Source organism: Typopeltis vanoorti, chromosome 13 (assembly GCF_054136105.1).
Source record: "Typopeltis vanoorti isolate ZY-2024b chromosome 13, IOZ_Tvanoo_1.0, whole genome shotgun sequence".
NCBI lineage: Eukaryota > Metazoa > Arthropoda > Arachnida > Uropygi > Thelyphonidae > Typopeltis > Typopeltis vanoorti.
Genome location: NC_143561.1, coordinates 88,090,355 through 88,109,611, shown reverse-complemented (window position 1 = coordinate 88,109,611; position 19,257 = coordinate 88,090,355). Strand labels below are relative to the sequence as shown.

The window sequence follows — 19,257 nt, the reverse complement described above, 5'->3', positions numbered from 1 at the left end:
CCAGAGGTGATTGACTAAAGTAGTTTCTGATCACTAGAATGTTGAATATGAAGAAAGGTTGAGAAGATTTTTTTTTATCTGATCCACACACAAAAGGCCACAAGACTTATAGCACACTAGCACCATGTGTGGGCAAGAGAAATAAAAGAAAGAAAGAGGAGTCTATTCACATTTTGCTTGAACAGCTGAGGATTGTAATCTCTGGGGAAGGCAGAGTTGGGAGACTTTCAAAAGGCAGACGTAGATGGAATAAAAGAGGAGGCAGTGAAGTTGGTTCGGTAAGTTTTAAGGTGGACTGGAAAAGGGTGTCGGTTAGCAGTAGCTCTAGTTTTAATGATTTTGGAGGGCAGTGGAAGAATAATAGTGGCCAATTCAGAAGAGAACTGTCCATGAAAGTATCTGTAGAAGAGGCAGAAACTGAACATCTGCAAGAAAGGGATTGAAGTGGGGTTGTGAGAGAGGGATCATTAATTAGCCAGATTGCCCTCTTCTGGATAAAATTGAGCAATCTTAGAGAGGATTTTGGTGCTCCACCCCTAATATGGGAGCAATATTTCATGGCTAGGTGAATTTGGGCTTTGTATAGAGCTGTGAAGTAGTGTTTTACATGAGAAAGTACACAAGTTTATTGGCAGCTGCCAGGAAAGATCAGAGGTGCAAGTCAGTCCACGAAGAGAAATCTATTTGTGTTTGGATATCTCGGTATTACTGAAGGATTAGGGGGAAGGGATGCGAACTCTTTCTTGTGAGAGATCAGACATGTCAGATCAGATGCAATTTACACCATATCAGATCAGATGCAATTTACAGACTCTAGTGGATAGGAGGAAGAGGGGGTGATATGTTAGAAACATACAAGTTAGTAAAGGATTGCTATAGAATTTTTGTCGAAGCGTTTTTTCATAAAATGGCAGAAGATTGGGGAAGAACAAGAGATCATCCCTGGAAACTGTGTAAGGAGGATATGAGTAAGGGAATGAGAAGCAGGTTTTTTGTGTGGAGAGTTGTGAATGATTGAAATGCATTTCCTGAGAATGTGGTGTCTTCAGAGAATTTTAATGTGTTTAAAGCATGGTGTGATGAGCTGTGTGTATCATAAAAGGGACCTCCTAGATGAGTCTTTGACTCCATTGGGTCAGTCTTACTTGTTGCATAACGAAAAAATTATTTTAGATTTACTTTTGTGTGCTTAGCTAATTTTCTCTCATAATCTGATTTTCTGATTTGGCCTTTCATACCATACTAGCCACCTTTCTTGCTTGCACTATTCTGATCACCTTTTTCTTTATATTCCCTCCACAGTGGTTTCTTTCTTTTTTTTTTCTCCAGCTTTTGCTTTATGCCTTTACTCATCCATTTAATCCCCACTTGGTTTATCCTCTTGACCTTGGTGCAGTCTAACGCTGCTTCTCTTAAACAATCTCTGACCACTCTCCATGCACTTTCAACATAAATTCTTATTTATTATTATTATTATTAGTCATTGGCATTTTCCCACCTTGCTCACTTACAAGCTCCTGTAAGATATTTGATTTTTTTTTTTTAAATTTCCTGAGTGTTTTCTTAGATTAATATATCTTTAGAATATTATTGTAGTTTTTACTGGATTCGATGTACGGTTTACTGGATTAGCCTTTAAAAATGGCACCAAAATTGGACAGAACAACAGAGTGGTGCCAACAAAGTCTAAAATAAATGCTGAAGATGAGAACCTTTGCCTGGCTGAAAGCATTACAACACTAATATTGTTAATATAAAATTATCATTTGATGAATGGTAATAATTCAAGAAGAATGGTAATAATTTGCTAAATATAATTTTCTTTTATTAATAAAGTTTATTAAAATGTTTACATTAAAAATATAAGATTGTTACCTTGCAATGTCTGCATTTGAACATTATTCATTATTTTTTTAAATATGATATCTATATATCTAGATCTATCTATCTATATATATATATATATGTGATATATATATCTGAGGTGGCCATGGTGTTGCATGTGCGTTCATACCGCTCCTGCCTTTCCCCACCTTTTATACGTTTATCCGCAAGGAAGGACTTAGTTTTTATATAGGTATATTTTCCAATCTGAGAGCTAGCTACTCATACTAGTCGTGTATGCGTAAGTGTAGTGATAAGTCATTTATGACAGTTTTCTTCTCCTGGTGTACGAGTTCCTATATCTTCAATTTCGACGCCATAATTCCTTCTCCGCCACCTGCACTCCTTACCTGAGGCTATAGCCGGCGAAGGATTACCCACCATGGCAACTGCATATTCATGTACTACCAAGGATTTAGCAATCCAAAGACCCTCCCCCCCATGACTTCCGACCCTAAAGGAAGAACAAAGTTCACTGGAGCTATGGACGTGGAAGACAGGTCAGTCAATTCAAAATCTTACGCTAATGTTGTATCTAATGGAAATATCCTATCATCTCCCAAAACACTGATCTCACACAGGAATGCCACATCAGCCAGCAGTAAACTGATTAACGCAAAAATAACTACCACTGTTACCAACGTCATTTCCCGAGAAAATGGAATTGTTATTTTCGCCACCAAAGAAAACATCCCATTAGAAGATTATCTGATGGTGATCGCCAAAATTGTACCTGCAAAAAATATTACTGATGCTTCTCACATAGCTGGTACTGTGCAGGTGTATTTTAGCCACATCTCATGGGCACAAAACAGTATTGCAAAAGGGTGTAGATATCCGCGATTATCATTATCACTTCGAAGCAGCACCTATAGCACTGGCCCCGACAAAAGTAACAGTATCAAATATTCTCCCTGAAATTCCTCATCAACTCATCAGATCCATGTTATCAAGATACGGTTCTGTCACAGGAAAAATAAGCACATTGTCAGCAGCCACGAAGAAGCCCGAATTTGCCCATGTCAAAAGCTTTTGAAGACAGGCATTAATGCACTTTCCAAACAACGACGCACTACACAACCTCCCAAAATTAATCAACATGGACATAAATGGAATAACCTACACTTTCTACTTATCTTCCTAAACACATGGTGCTTCTTCTGTCATGAAGATGGTCACATTAGGAAACAATGTCACTATATTACCAATATAGGGACATTGTTTCAGTTCATCAACAAACATCCCAGCCCAGAATAGCAAACCAGTTGAACAGAATAACATCGTACATGAAGAAAATCAAAGCATAGGAAAAAGTAAAACAAAAATTCTCTCCCCATCACGAACTTCAGAGGAAAGAAAATCCCAAACTGGAAAAGACAATGCTCATGTCGCTCTTGAACGCCTGCCAAGTAATGAGATCCAAGGCTCTGATAACGAAGTCTCACAGCACGAAAACACGGATCCTCCCAACAGAGATGACAAGGACGAACTAGTTAAAAGCAATCCCAGACCCAGCAACCAGAATCACCAACCCACCCTCCCACTAATTCAAAACCTCACTCTATAGAAGAAACTACTCAAAATGGCCTTTCATCACCTGCAGCCAGCCAAGGAGAAACAGAGTTCCCAGACGATGAGGAAACTGCACTTCCACATGACGACCTAGTTGAGGGCGAACTTCCTCACATGGAGGGTCCCCCCTAACCATGAAGCAGCTATCATCCTTCATACAGAAAGTGCGAGGCTCTCCTCACAAACTAACTATAGCCCTTAAATACACCACAAGAATCCCGGAACTAATATCTCAACTTCAGGACCTACACTTGAAACTGAAATGTAAAAAGAGCAGAGCAGAGGTTAACAGGAGTAAGCGAATCTACTACCTAATTAATGGGCTACAAACACAGTACCAGGACCAATATTAGATTAAACTTACAATCAAACTTTCATAAATCAAAATGTCTATAAGCCTTTTCTCTCTCAATGCAAGAGGATGTGCCTCTGCTCTACGCAACAGAATAGTCCTTGACCAGGTACAAAAATATCATATAGACCTAATACTTCTGCAAGAAACAAACATCAACTCCTCATCCAATTTATCCAGAAGATGGGCAGAGTGGCCTTATGACTTACAGCACTCTGCAACCCAACAACATCATGGAGCAGGAGTTAGCTTAGGTGTACATCATAGATCTCCCTACAAACTAAAAGTGATTGCTGATATACCAGAATATGCCTTGTATGCTCACATAATAGCACCCAACCATAATACCCTACATGTGTTCAACATCTATATACCACATCAGGATGCCCAGGCATCACAAATCCTGGATTTCGTTCAAAACCATCTTTCTAGTATAGACCAAGAACATATCATAATAGCTGGAGACTTTAATTGCACTCTTGACCAAGAAAAAGACAGACTTCAGTGTGCTGAACATTGTAGCCAATTAATAAACAAACTTCAAACACTGGTAAATGATAATGAACTCATCGACGTCTTTCGGCATCAACATCCTGATAAGAAATCCTACACATGGAGGCCACTATACCAAGCACGACTGGACAGATACTACATTTCCAAACACACCTTGCCTCTAGTTAGAAACATCTCACATATCCCTTCTTACATTTCAGATCATTGCTTCGTCAAGCTGCAACTTTCATTATCTTTGGAAGCATCCAAATCAGGGAGTGCCTATTGGATCTTCAACACTCTCCTGAAAGATCCAGCTTATATAATATACACTCAGGCTTTAATAACCACCTCACTCACTCGAAAGTGGATACAGAACCAATGAAAACATGGTGGCCCCACCTAAAATCATGAATAAAATCCTTTACACAGATCTACAGTCACCAGAAAAATCAACAGAGGAACATCAGAATCCGACAACTTGAAGAACAGCTCAAGTATCTCCCAGCAGAAAGCCCTGAATATCATTCTGCCCTCCAAGCCATGAAAAGACAGGCAGAATTATCGGCAAAAGGTGCCCTACACACGGCATACACAAATAAATCTTTCAGATGCCCCCACAAAATATTTTTTCTCTTTGGAAAAAAAATGCCAGGCAACATACTCTATCTCTGCTATTAGACATCAAGATGACAGCATCACAGAAGATCCAAGTAAAATCACCTCTGAAATCCTACAATACTACAAGAATGCATACAGCACTGCAGGAACATCCCATCATGCCATTCACAAAATACTGAAAGAAACAAAAAAAATCTCTGCAACTGATTGGAACCACTTAGAAAACAAAATCATGCTAGATGAACTGAAAACCGCATGCACATCTTTGCCAAAGAACAAATCTCCTGGCCTTGATGGTCTCACGTCAGAGTTTTTCAAAGTCTTCTGGAATCAACTCAGACCACTTCTCCTCAAAACACTGCAAGAAGCCTACATCAATGGCCTCCCACAATCCGTCACGACCTCAGTAGCACGATTGATACCAAAGAAGGGAGACCACACGGATATCCAAAATTGGCGTCCAATCTCCCTAATTAATACCGATTGCAAAATCATTTCCAAAGTTATAGCAAACCGAATAAAGCCAACACTGCCTGAAGTTATTGGCCAACATCAAACGTACTCTGTCCCAGGAAGATCAATACATGATAACCTCCATTTAATAAAAGATCTCATCCACATCGCAAACAGCCAACATGAAAACCTAGCACTTGTCAGCCTTGATCAGGAGAAGGCTTTCGACAGGGTAGAGCACGAATACCTTTATGAAGTTCTAAAGGCATTTGGCTATGGTCCTCTCATCATTCAAACAGTGCAATTGCTTTACAGAGATGCACACTTCTGTTTAAAAATCAACAACAGGCTCACTCGCACTTTGTCATACTCTCGAGGGATCAAGCAAGGATGTCCCCCTCTCTGGACAATTATACACACTGGCCATAGAACCCTTCTTAAAAAGAGTACACGACACCATCATCTCGAAACGAACCAGCATAATAGAGCCACATCAAAAAATTACCCTATCAGTATATGCCGATGACGTCACTGTAATAATCTGAAATGAAGAAGAAATGATAGTAACCGAGGAAGCACACAGACTATATGCACAAGCCTCAGGGGCCAAATTAAATTCTGCAAAAACCACGGGCTTGTGGTCAGGCAGATGGAAGTCTAGAAATGATTCTTCTAATCGAATGTACCTGTCAAGCGAAGGACAAAGACACTTAGGTGTGCACCTTGGCAACACCAAAATATATAACACACTGAACTGGACACAGCTGCACAACCGTTTTAAACAGGTGCTAGGTAAATGGAACAACCTTCGTTCCATGTCTTCACTTAGAGAAAGAGTACTAATAGTTAACCAGATGGCTGCGAGTGTCTATGGCATACCCTCAAAGTACTCACACCTCCTGAAGAATTTCTCTACCACATTCAAAAAGAAATCAAACGTTTATTCTGGAACAAAACTCACTGGACAACATACCCTCAACTCTGCAAGCCACTCAGCAAGGGAGGTCAAGGCCTGATTTCCCTTGAAAACAAGATTAGATCCTTCAGGATAATTCTCCTCCTAAAGACACTTCAAAGCAATCACACTTATGTAACCACCTTCGATTATATCACGAAATCATCCACCAGAGGACTTACACTTTTCACAATCCTCCGAATGGCCAGTCCTGCACCATCTCCTCCTAAACTACTTCATTTTTACAAAGATGCTCTACAGCGATGTAAAAACACAGGACTTCATCATACACTTACAGGATCAACAGAGTCAGCTGTACTTGCAGAACCACTATTTTCGAACAGAAACATAACAAGTCTCACAACTGGCCAACCCTTTCTTTTCCCTACATGGAACTGGGCAGGAATAAGAGTCATAGGGGACCTCCTAACCCAGACCCTAAAGTGGAAAGCATTCACAAGCCTACCAATGAAGAACTCAAAAACTGAAAAGCAATATCAACAGTTACAAGCCTCCATTATAAAAGCCTATCCAGATATCGCTACAACTCAGGAAATCCATATTCCTTCTAGAAAACTGCTCGGGGCCGATATTTCATCTTATACAATCTGAAGCCTCACTTCAAATTCTTCCCTCCAACTACAAGAAAATATACCACTTCTTCATGTCAGTGTCTCCAACCTCACCTTTCTTATATTCATCCTTAACCCTCTCATCTACAAGGCTGCATATGCCACTGTTTTCAGTGGGATCTGCCATATAAATCGAAGTGTGCCAAACCAGATTCCGACATACAGTGGAGACTATGGCATAAAATCTTGCCAACTCCTTCTAAGCTCTACAAATTTCAGCTAAGAGAAACGGATCTGTGTCTATTCTGTGAGGTTTCAGGTACCTTGGAACACACATATCTAACCTGTCCCGCAAACAAAGTGATAATCACCTATGCCCTGAATACTGCCTCTAGCACCTGTAACTACACACACAGCAAAGAAGACTACTGGAATTTAGTTCACACAGAAGAAAACAGACACAGAACATGCAATTTCCTCTTCATCTGTGCTAAGGCCGTCATCTACAGCTTCTACCTAAAACCGACTAGAAATAACCAGCACCCATCCATCAAACTGCACAAACCCCTCATGTATATCCTCCATCAGAAACTAAAAAGCAGGCTTTTATTGGAACTTGAGTACTTCAAAGAAACAAGAACTGTCGCGAAATTCATAGAGGAGTGGAATCCAACTGGTACCCTCTTCTGGATTGTCGACGGCAATACGCTTCATCTGAAAGATAACTCATACTGAAACTGAACTGTAAATTATGAATTCATTTATTGCATTCTCTATTGTATAACCGAAAGGAAAATGTTTCTTTCTCTGTAATATATATATACTTATATACTTATAATATGTAAATAGTCCTTGTTACCTATCGTCTAATGTATATTTTAACAAGTTAAATAAAAAAAATATTAAAAAAAATAAAAAATATATATATGTATATTTTTTTTAAAATATTGAATGAAATATTGAATTGAACTGAGAAAAATGAAAACAAAGTTTAATAGCACATCTACATTACAAAAGAAATAACCAGTAAAATCTAGAGGAAATAACTGTGTATATATATATGTGTGTGTGTGTGTATATATATATATATATATATATATATATATATATATATATATATATATATATATCAAGAATTTATCTTTCTGAAAGAAACCATCTTTAAATATTCTTTATTGCTAAAAGTAATAGTTATATTTTTTTTAGCATTTTTTGAAGAATGTTTAATACAATTTCTGTATTACTACAGTTTTAAATGAGAACTATTCCATTCATAAAGGCAAACTGTATAATTTTTCAGAAATAGAGCCACTAGAAATAATAAAACTATCCTCATTTTGTATCAGTTTTGTATTTTCAGATATGATGGACGGTGTTAGCAAGTCTCATTATTAAAATTATTATAAAGTTGTAATTACGAATTGTCAAGTTTGTTTACTACTTTTTTGAAAAAATATTTTTTTAAAAAACAGTTTTTAATATATATTTTCTAATAATTCTGGAATGGAAAATTTATATATACCTGTGATAGGAGGGTGGTCTGAAAGCTCTCGGCCTAACAATGAAAAAACAAATTTATAATTTCCAGATTATTTTTATTTTTCAACATAATCTCCTTTAAGACTAATACATTTATTCCTTTGATGCTCCAGCACCATTATCTTGTCCCTGTAGTGGTTCTCTGTAAAATCTGCAAAATACCCCTCTACAGCTGCAATCACCTTGATTTGAAGAAAAACGCTAACCAGCAAGGAAGAGTTTTAGTTTTGGGCAGAGATAGAAGTCAGAGGGATCCAAATCTGGGGAATAGGGTGGATATTCCAACAATTCATATTGCAGATACCTTAATTTTCCCATTGTCAAAACACCTTTGTGGGCAGGTTCATTGTCCTGATAAAAGATGATTTTTTTTCTCTGCAAACCGGGTCTTTTCTCACGAATTTTTTCGTCTAGTCTGGTTAAAAGATTGGAATAATATTCCCCAGTTATTATTTTACCCTTTTCAAGATAATTAATAAACAAAATGCCTTTAGTATCCCAAAACACAGATGCCATGACCTTTAATGCTGATTGACCTGACTTTGTTTTCTTTGGTGCTGAACAACCGGCTTCTGTCCACTGTTTTGACTGCTGTTTGGATTCTGGTGTGTAATGGTGAATCCAGGTCTCATCCATAGTAATAAATCAACGCACAAAATCAGTTTTATTCTTGTTAAAATGCTCCAAGCACTGTTCAGAGATTTTCATGCGAGTGCGTTTTTGATCTGCTGTGAGCAAGCACAGTACCCATCTTGTGCAAAGCTTTTTAGTTTGTAATTCTTCATGCAAAATATATCCTAGACATACTTTTGAAGTGCCTGTAGTCTCAGCAATGTCACTCACTTTGATTCGGCGGTCATCCTATACCATATCGTGCATTTGATCAATGATTTCTGGTGTTCTTTTGCTTTTTGGACGTTCTTCATGTGGATCATCTTCAAGGCTGGTATAGCCATGTTTAAACTCGGCAGCCCATTTCTTAATTGTTGAAAATAAAGGAGAAGAGTGCCCATAAACTTTTATGAACTTCGAATGAATTTCTTTTGCCGTTAAACCTTCTTTTACAAAGAATTTTATAACAGTATGATACTCAATTTTATCCATTTCAAGGGATACAGACAACACCTTTTGCTTCAGACAGCTATATAAAGCAAATTACTTGATACAATGACTTGCAATTTCACATGAATGCTTATGACAGATGTACCAACTTAGAAAAAAAAAATCTTGTTGATAGCATTGCCATCTATGGTCGAGGCCGAGAAATTTTCAGACCACCCTTGTATGTGCATTTAATTATGCTTTTATTAATTAAGAATCATTTTATTATGACTTTCAGACTATATATATATATCCTGTTTGCATTTTTTCAGCCAGAATAATAATCAGGAAGAATTGTTCGACCATATTTTAACAGGGAAATTTGATTATATGCCACCATATTGGGATGATATATCTGATTCTGCAAAGGTAAGAATCTATATTCAGTACACTATTTTTTTTTATTCAAAACTAAGATTTTTTTTTTATATTTTATTACCTGGATAATTAGATAAACATATAACATCTATGCCTTACACCTGGATATAGAATGGCAGCAAAAGCTCTGCCATTCCAGATCTCTCTCTTTCTCTCCCTCCCTCCCTCCCTGAAAAATACTTTAACTATGCTAAACTAATTTTCTGAGGGAAAGTTGACCAAAAAATACCCAATTTTTATTTGTTTATTATGCTTTAATGATACTTGTTTAGAAAAACAAATTCCTGTTAGCAATTTTTTTAAATATTTAAAAATGACTCTTTTTTTCAATAAGATTTGCCAAGTTATCTTAGGAGTATAAAGAATAACTTTTGTTGAATATAAAAATAAAATCCCATTTTTTATTTTATTTTATTTTATTTTAGAAGTGGCATTTCCTTCATGACAGGTTAGGGAAAACTTTCCTTTTTCATATTTTTCTTGTGCACATTCTCAATGGGTTACTTTTATTTTATGTGGGAGGCAGAGCATCTGAAAAATGACAGTAAGACTAATTAAGCCTACAAGGCTTCTTCGATTGGCTTGATTTTCCATATAAGATGCAAGAATTAGTTACACCTAGCTTTAAAGATCAAAAAATATTTTCTTATAATTTCTTTTTATTATAGACATGGATTCATTTGAGATGAATGAACTGTTAAAAGTACAAGGGTGGTTCCATAAGTTTCCAGCCTGACTAACCCTTAGAGGTGGTCACTTTTCAACAGAATCTCCCTTTATTTCAACATACTTTTCACATTTTTGAATTACCATTTCTATGCTCTTGAAAAATTAGTCTGTACTTTTGTCTGCAAAATGGCTTAAAATTACATCTTTCACCTCATTTTCATCTGCAAATTTTCTTCCTCGAAGATCTTTCTTCAGTTTCAAGAAGATGTAGTAGTCACTGGGTGCTAGATCTGGGCTGTAGGGTGGGTGTTGAATCTCCTGGAAGCCACAGTCCTTCACTACAGCCTTTGCAGCAATAGCCATATGGACTGGAGCATGAAGCAGGCAAACACCGTGACTCAGCATTCCTCATCTCTTCTCCTTTATGGTGTTGTGCAGTTTGTGTCGGGATGAAATATAATATTTTGCATTCACAATGGTATTCTTGTCCTTGAAGTTAATCAAGAGAATTCCCAGTCAATCCCAAAAGATTGTTGCCATGATCTTGGTGCACTGAGTGACCTTGGCTTTTCTTGGTGGTGCTTTGTCTGGTTTGCACCACTCCATGGATTCCCTTTTGGAAAGAGGATCATAATGAAGGACCATGGTTTCATCCCTGGTGACAATGGATTCCAGCAAGGTGGGTGCCAAGGGATACTCTGATTCCCTTGGCACCCATCTTGCATTGTCCTTCGTCATATGAAGCTTTTCGTGAATGATGCGAAAGATGGTTGTTGTTATAGAAAGCCCAACCTTCCAGAGATTTCTTTGAGCTTCAGCCATATGTCATTGAGCAATTCCTCCTCAACAAGAGAGACATTTTCCTCAGTCATCACTTCCAGAGGCCGACCATCACGAGGATTATCTTCGATGCTCTCTCTTCCTAGATGAAACTGTTTAGTCCATTCCTTCACGATGGAATATGAAGGAGAAAATTCCCTGTAAACACCATCCAATTGCTGTTTGATAGCACTTGGAGAAAGCCCTTCTTTCTCCAAGCGCAAAAATTATTCTATTTTTAACATTACAGCTACTTGGCATGCCATGTGTTAGTCAAATGAGTACCTCCAACTGATTGATTCAGATAAAGAGTTGAAACTGGTACACTAAGCTCCCCATAGGTGGTGCTATTTGTCATGCATGTCGTTTTAAAATTGGCACGAATTTTGTATGTCAGGCCAGAAACTTTTGGAACCTACCTTATATAGTTACATCGCATTTATATCTTTCCATTTCATATCACGAGATATGAAATACTGATAAATACTGAATATCTTCACAACCATGTCCCACCCACACATCTGCCACATATTATTATTATATGGCAACCTCCATAGTCCTAAGACTAATCGTGGGAGACCCAAACTATCAACACAATATTTATCATACCTCTCCTTGAAACCATTAACAGACAAAGCACTTACAACTGACTCAGGCAATCCATTCCATTCCATTCACACAGTACTTTCCAAGAGAAAAATCTAGTCCTCATATCCTTACTAACCACACTCTTACCCAACTTCCAGAAATGATCTCTTGTTCTGCTCCCTCTAGGTAAGTGTTAAAACATTTCCCTTGCATCAATCCTATAAAATCCTTAAAGTGAATTAAATGTTTCTATCATATCCTCCTCTTTTTTTTTGCCTATCAATCAAATTTTGCAATCCACAAATACTCAATCTATCCTTATAGGGAGCATTCAACAGACCACTCACCATCTTGATCACTTGCCTGTAGACCCTCTCTACCACTTCCACATCCCCCCAACAAACCCAGACCAGACCAGACCTGAGCACAGTAATCCTGATGTGATCATATTAAGGCTTTATAAAGAGGAATGATAATTCCCTTATCTCTGTTTGTTAGTGTGTGATCTTCAATAACGAAGTAATCCTGTGAGCTACCCTGGCTAATTTAGCAATGTGCCGTCTAAAGTTAAATTGTCTATCTAATACTATCTACTGTCTAATACTAACAGTAAACCTAGAGTTTACTGTCCTCAATTTCCTTGAGTACAGTTCTCTCATTGTGGCACATAGCGTATAATCTTTATATCTCAAAATGCATAATGTTACATTTTCTATCTATCTATTCATTGAACATCATCAAATACTGTATGTTCACTCAAGTGCTCAGTGATGTGCTGCACCAATCCTTGCCAGATGGTCTTGTATGCTTTTCTGGAGGCTTCAACTCTCTGAAGATCAGTCACTTCAGACATACCATCCATCAATATCATTGATGGTCTACCTCTTACTCCTTCAGTAATAGAAGCCAACCTTTACCTTCTATTACTGTTCTGAGAGGTCTTCCTTTCAATGTGTCCAAAATGTTTTAACTTTCTTCTGTCATTATCCTTAAAGAACCATAAAGTTCTAATGATCCTTTCTAGCATCCATCCATTTATCTTCATTTCAGTATATGATATTCTCAACAACTTTCTGTAACACCACTTCTCAAAAGCAGCTATCCTTTTCCTATCAGACTTCTTTATCGTCTAAGTCTCACATCTGTCGGAAAAAGAGCTGTATCCAAAATCCTCAACTTTGTCCCTGTGAAGATAGATCCATTCTTTCAGATGTTAGACAAGTCTCTGACTCTTGTTTTAGCCATTCCTAATCTTCTTCTGATATCTTCTGAACAGCAATTCTTCACATTAATAATGGATCTTTGTCTGCAAGACAAAGATTATGGTTTCTTTGAGAACCATAATCTTTGTCTTGCTAGGATTGAGTTGATGTTCTCTGTTCTTATTGATCTCATTAATCTTGTCAAGGATTTGTGCTAGTTCTTCCTTGTCATTACAAAGGAGTACTGTATCATCAGTATACCTCAGAATACTGATCAATCTACCACTTGTCCTAATTCCTGTCTTAAGCTCATCCAGTGCTACATGCATGTTGTCCTCAGCATAGATACTAAACAGGTGAGGAGAAAGTTGGCATTCTTGCCTAACTCCCTTTCCAACCTGAAGCCAATCAGTTAATCTAACACTTGTTCTTACCATGGCTACTTGCTCACTATTTAAATCATCCTTCAAACTTTCTTCATCTCCATGATTAACTATTACTCTACCCAACTTTGCATCATCAGCAAACAACTGAATATCTCCCTTCAAATTATTTCCTATATCATTCATGTACAAATGAAACAGCAGCGGTCCAAGCACCGAGTCCTGAAGCACACCACTAATTACCTGCCTTCTTCTCCTTCATAGATTACTTTTTAGTATCTGTCCATCAACCACCCTTTTATCCATATCACCAATTTCCTATCCCCCATTTGTTGCAGATTGTATAACAGAGTTCCATGTGGTATCTCCTGTCAGAAATCTTTGTGAAATCCAGCATCATCATCATCATGTAGCCATTCCCTTTATCCACCTTAGCTATCGCTTTATTATAAAAAGTTGGTAGATTACTGAGGCATGAGTGACCCTTCACAGAGTCATGATGCCCCTCATCAAGTATCATATTCTTATCCATCTATTCCTGAATTCTCTTTTTGACCAATTTTTCCAGTACTTTTATCACCACTCCTGACATACTGATTGATTTATAATTTGCTACCACAGACTTAGATCCTCCTTTATGCAAAGGAATTATTTTGCCCTTCTTTCTTTTCCTGGGACTTTGCCAGAACTGAGACTTAAAATAAACAACCTGGTCAGAGGCATAGCCTGTTCCCTTGCACATTCTCTTAAGAACACTAGTCAATATTTCATCTAATTCCACAGCTGTATTTGCATTCAGATTCAGCAATATTTTAAGTACCTCCAATTCATTAACTTCTGTTCTCACATCAGTCCCTGCCACCTCTGCAATAACAATGTCTTGCAGAGTGTCACTCAGTAGCTCAACAATTTCATTTGTCTCTGTTATCTGCACTCATTAGAGTTATCCTTCCATAGTCATTCTTTTTCCTACTCATTGTAAGAAAGGCAAAATCAGATGATGAGAAGAAATTTGTCAAAGAGATGAAAAGAAATCCCAATGAAAAAACTCTTTGGGGTCTCCTTTTGCCTCTTCAACTAATTTCTTCTCGTAATCTGATTTTGCCCTTCCTTACCATGCTGGTTACCTTTCTTGCCTATACTTTCATACATATACTCATTTGCTTCATGTTTGGCTTCACACACACACATTCATATGCATCTGCCCTAATTGCTTTAGTTTTCCTGACTTTGCACTTCCACACTCTTGGTGAATAATGCTCTTTCCAGACACCTACCTCTGAATCCATTTAAGTGTAATCTATCAGCATTGTACAAATCTTTCTGTTCATGAAACTCTGGCCATAGGTCCACAAACTCCTCATCATTATTTCTGCACAACCTGCATGTTGATTCATTAGCTATCATTGCTCTCCTTCTCAGTTTGCATCTATCATCTTAGCTTGGCAGCTGACTCATAAATTTCACCAGGTTGCTCTTCTTTTTCATTTCTTTCAATAATTCTTTCACATCCTCCCTCATACGATACTTCTCACCTGTTGAGTCATTGGTTCCAGCCAAAACAATCAATTTTTTCACCTTTCTTTTCTGCATTCTGACAGCATTACTAATATTATTAATTTCTGCACTAGGGAAACTAGATTTTGTAGCACTTGTGTGAAGTGCTCCTGTAATCATAGAATAAAAAAAGTATCTTCTTGTGCTCTTTCTATATCACCATAGCTATACACAATCCTATTAATAAGAATCTAAATTTCATTTTAAGCCACACCCAAAACAAAGATTTTTGTTTAAATTATAAAAATTATAAAAAAATAGACACATGAATAAACTTGGGAAAATTACTTTCTTTTTATGAATATATTTGGACAAATTTGTTAAGTTGGTAAACAGGTGACACAAAGATAGTCTGTTTTACCAGCAGCTAGCTCACAAAGCAAATATCATTAATTATAGTGATTTCAATTATTATGACAAACTAATTGAAAAAGAACCAGCCAATCACATAGCATCAGTGTCATTCTAATGGAAATATGCTATAGTAAATATTCCACAATAATAAATTATTTCTCTATTCACTATAGTTTGTATAGGTTGCCCATACTAATATACTCTATGTTCTAAAACCGTAGTGTGTGGAATTGATATTAAAATGAAAATCGGTGAGAGTTAGTTATATATTCTTTTCTGTAGATATAGCTAACTGTTGGTAATAATAAATTTAGTTTAATCCTTTATCCAAGTGTGAGCAAATAAAGTTTGTGCCTGAAAATATCTTCAGGACTGGGGTAAGGTAGTACAACACCGGACAACTCACAGCAAAGGTGGAGCAAGCTAACATCACTCCTATCTCAGTATCTCCCATAATGCAAAACACATCTCCTTGTCGATATATATAATGTTATGCATTAAGGGAAGGGAAGGGTCACTACCCAGACTAGTTTCAACCTTTATTGAGGTCTCTTCAGTGGGAGCCAGGCCCAGAGGTGGAGATACCAGGCAGAAGCAATGGCAGGTCATCTTTACCTATAGGAGTTGCCAAACAGTGTGCCACCTTTTTATTAAATTACTCTGGATTTAGATTTTCAGGTACAAACTTTGTTTGCTCACACTTGGATAAAGGATTAAACTAAATTTATTATAGTCTAACCAAGTGAAAAATAAACTTTCAACAGCTAACTGTTGGGTCATCTGATCGTTAAAATTTGTAAAAATTATGAGAAGCAACTAATCACCATTCAAGAGTGGATAACCAGTGAGCTGGTGATGTATAACATAGCCTTGCCCAACCATCTCAACCTCATTTTCTCCTGATGTGGCCTCTTTTCCACAAAGGCTGTGGTGCATTAGATCAATATTACTACCTTAAAGCCAGAACTTCTCTCATTGGAGGAAATGTCAACAAGACAGTTTTAATCTATATCATATTGTGGCAAATACTGGCTTTTGTAAGTTTTTCCACTTGGTTATACTATAAGTTAAAGATACCAAGAAATTATATCCTTGGTTTAATCCTTTATCCAAGTGTAAGCAAACAAGTTTGTGCCTGAACTATTTTCAGGACTGGGCAACTTGTATAAACAGGTTGTATAACGATTTCACATCACTTGCCTTAGTATCCCATAATGCAGAGCACATCTCCTTGCAGACATGTATAATGCTATGCATTATGGGAAGGGTCAATACCCAGCCCAGTTTTGACCTTTATTGAGGTCTCATTAGTGGGAACCAGACCCAGAGGTAATACCAAGGTTGAAGTAATGCAGAATATAATTTCTTAGTATCTTTAATTTATAGTATAACCAAGTGGAAAAACTTACAACAACCATCTCTAATCCAGAGTATTCTAATAATAAGATATTTTTATTAGAATACTCAGTAACAGAATTGCTCATTATTGGGTGATCCAAGGGATCTCATGAGTTTTTGGAGAGGTAACCCTACACTTAAACAGGGCAACTGGTCTGGATAGCGACCCTTCCCATAATGCATAGCATTATACATGTCTGCAAGGAGATGTGCTTTACATTATTATTATTATTATTATTATTATTATTATTACGGGCAACTCCAGGGAGTCATTAGACTCATCGAGGGAGGCCCCAAATCATTTTCATCACAACTATTCGACATTCATACAGTATCTATCATACCTCGCCTTAAACTCATTCACTGTCACAGCATCCACCACAGACTCAGGGAGCGCATTCCACTCATTCACTACTCTAAAAGTAAAGAACCCAGCTCTAACACCTTTACTAACCACACTTTTGCCCAGTTTCCATGGATGTCCCCTAGTCCTCCCACAACCAGCCCTGTTCTCAAAAATATCTTCTGAATTAATTTTATAGAAACCCTTCAGTAATTTGAATGTCTCAATCATATCTCCCCTCCTCTGCCTATCAACCAATTTTTGCAACCCACAAATCCTCAACCTGTTCTCATACGGTTCATTCCACAGACCTGCTATCATCTTGGTCACTCGCCTCTGGATCCTCTCCACCTCCTCCCCATCAAGAAGAAACCTAGGTGACCAAATCTGAGCACAGTAGTCGAGATGAGGTCTTATCAAGGCTCGATACAGAGGAACAATAACCTGCTTGTCTCTGCTTGACAACGTATTCTTCAGCAACCAAGTGATTTGATGAGCTGATTTGGCCACTTTTGCAATGTGTCCCCTAAATTTCAATTCCTTATCCACCAACACTCCTAAATCTCGTGCCTCATCAATTTCCTGGAGCACGGTTCCACCAATGCAGTAAACTGCCTCCCATCTTTTCACCCCAAAATGCATAACCTTACATTTTGCCACATTAAATTGACATCCATTCTCCCTAGCCCAGACCTCTAATCTATCCAAATCATCCTGCAAAATTTTGACATCTGCATTCACTATTGCCCTACCCAACTTCGCATCATCCGCAAACAAATGAACTGTTCCTCTCAGATCCTTTCCTATATCATTTATAAACAAATTAAACAGCAGTGGTCCAAGAACAGATCCTTGTGGTACACCACTAGTCACAGGCCGTCTTGTGGACTCTACTCCTGAGTAAACCACTCTCTGATATCTCTCCGTCAACCACCCTCCTATCCATCTCACCAACCCTATGTCCATTCCCATATGCTGCAATTTACTGATTAGAATTCCATGTGGTATCCTGTCAAAGGCCTTAGCAAGGTCCAGCAGAATCACTGTAAACCCATTACCCTTATCCAGTTCAGCCGTCACTGTGTTATAATACGTGAGCAAGTTACTGAGGCATGACCTACCCTTCACAAAACCATGCTGTCCCCGATACAGTATCCCATTTTCTTCTATCCAATCTTGTATTTTCCTCTTGACTATTTTCTCTAAGACCTTGATAATGATTCCTGTTATGCTGATTGGCCGGTAATTTTCAACAGCAGCCTTGGAACCACCTTTGTGCAGTGGAACTATTTTCCCCTCTTTCCACCCCCTTGGGACTGACCCAGTCCTGAGGCTCAAATTAAACATAATGGTCAAGGGCACTGACAATTCTTTGGCCGCTTCACGTACGACACGAGCTGGTATACCATCCAATCCCACAGATGTATTGACATTGAGGTTCTGTAATAGACTAGTTACCTCTACCTCATTCATCACAATTCCAGTATAAGCTGTTGGTTCCTCCATTTCCGCAAAGCCACCACCTGGATGATATGCTCTTGCAAAGTGCTCGCTCAGTAATTCCACAACATCGACTGATTCAGTTACCTCCCTACCCTCAACATTTTTTAAGATCATTCTACCATGGGCATTTTTCCTTTTACTTGCAACATATTGAAAAAACTGTTTGGGATTCTCTTTAGCCTGCATGGCTAATTTCCTTTCGTAATCTGCTTTTGCTTTTCTTACCACCCTTGTTACCATCCTGGCCTGAGCTTTATACTGTTCATGCACCTGATGGTCACCCTTCTCCTTAAATTCCCTCCACAATTGTTTCTTTTTTTGCAGCTCAAGCTTAATAGTGTTATTCATCCATTTAACCCCTACCTGATTTATTATTCGGACTCTTGGTATACAGTCAACCATTGCCTCCTGCAAACAGTTCTTGACCACCTCCCATGCACCATCAACATCCAGCCCTTGCAGTTTTACATGCCATGGCATTGAGCCAAGCACACACCTAAGCTTGTCATACTTACCAGCCCG

The 19,257-nt window shown here is 37.9% G+C and overlaps 1 protein-coding gene across 1 annotated transcript in view; it reads left to right on the top strand.

Moving 5' to 3' along the window:
• Window positions 1-19,257, top strand: part of LOC150100342 (serine/threonine-protein kinase DCLK1-like) — a 427,047-nt gene that overhangs the window by 266,624 nt on the left and 141,166 nt on the right. Inside the window, exon 12 of the mRNA XM_090402717.1 lies at window positions 9,814-9,910. Within this exon, the coding sequence (XP_090258843.1) occupies window positions 9,814-9,910 (97 nt within the window). The remainder of the gene's footprint in view (window positions 1-9,813; window positions 9,911-19,257) is intronic.